This window comes from Falco rusticolus, chromosome 17 (assembly GCF_015220075.1).
Source record: "Falco rusticolus isolate bFalRus1 chromosome 17, bFalRus1.pri, whole genome shotgun sequence".
In the NCBI taxonomy this organism is placed as follows: Eukaryota; Metazoa; Chordata; class Aves; order Falconiformes; family Falconidae; genus Falco; species Falco rusticolus.
The window spans coordinates 7,345,857-7,346,198 of NC_051203.1; the positions used below are offsets into that span (position 1 = coordinate 7,345,857).

At 41.2% G+C, this 342-nt stretch overlaps 1 protein-coding gene across 1 annotated transcript; it reads left to right on the forward strand.

Annotated features, from left to right (window-relative positions):
- Positions 1 to 342, forward strand: TSHB (thyroid stimulating hormone subunit beta; the record flags this gene model as incomplete). Its single annotated transcript, XM_037410280.1, is given in 1 exon segment — positions 1 to 342. A coding segment is annotated over 1 exon segment (258 nt), but the record flags the coding sequence as incomplete, so codon positions are not given.

A 342-nucleotide genomic window follows, 5' to 3' on the forward strand; every position in this document is an offset into this window, starting at 1 on the left:
CTGTTTTCTTTGTAGGACAGCAATGGCAAGAAGCTGCTACTCAAAAGTGCTCTGTCCCAGAACGTGTGCACATATAAAGAGATGCTGTATCAAACAGCACTGATTCCTGGCTGTCCTCATCACACCATCCCTTATTATTCCTACCCTGTGGCTGTGAGCTGCAAGTGTGGTAAATGTAACACTGATTATAGTGACTGTGTTCATGAGAAGGTTAGGACAAACTATTGCACTAAACCACAGAAGCTTCGTAACATGTAAGCTTCCAACAGAATGTGGTTGAAATGTACCTCTTTGCTCACAGCTGATCATAAATAAAAGTGTATTTCATAACAGGTTTGCAAA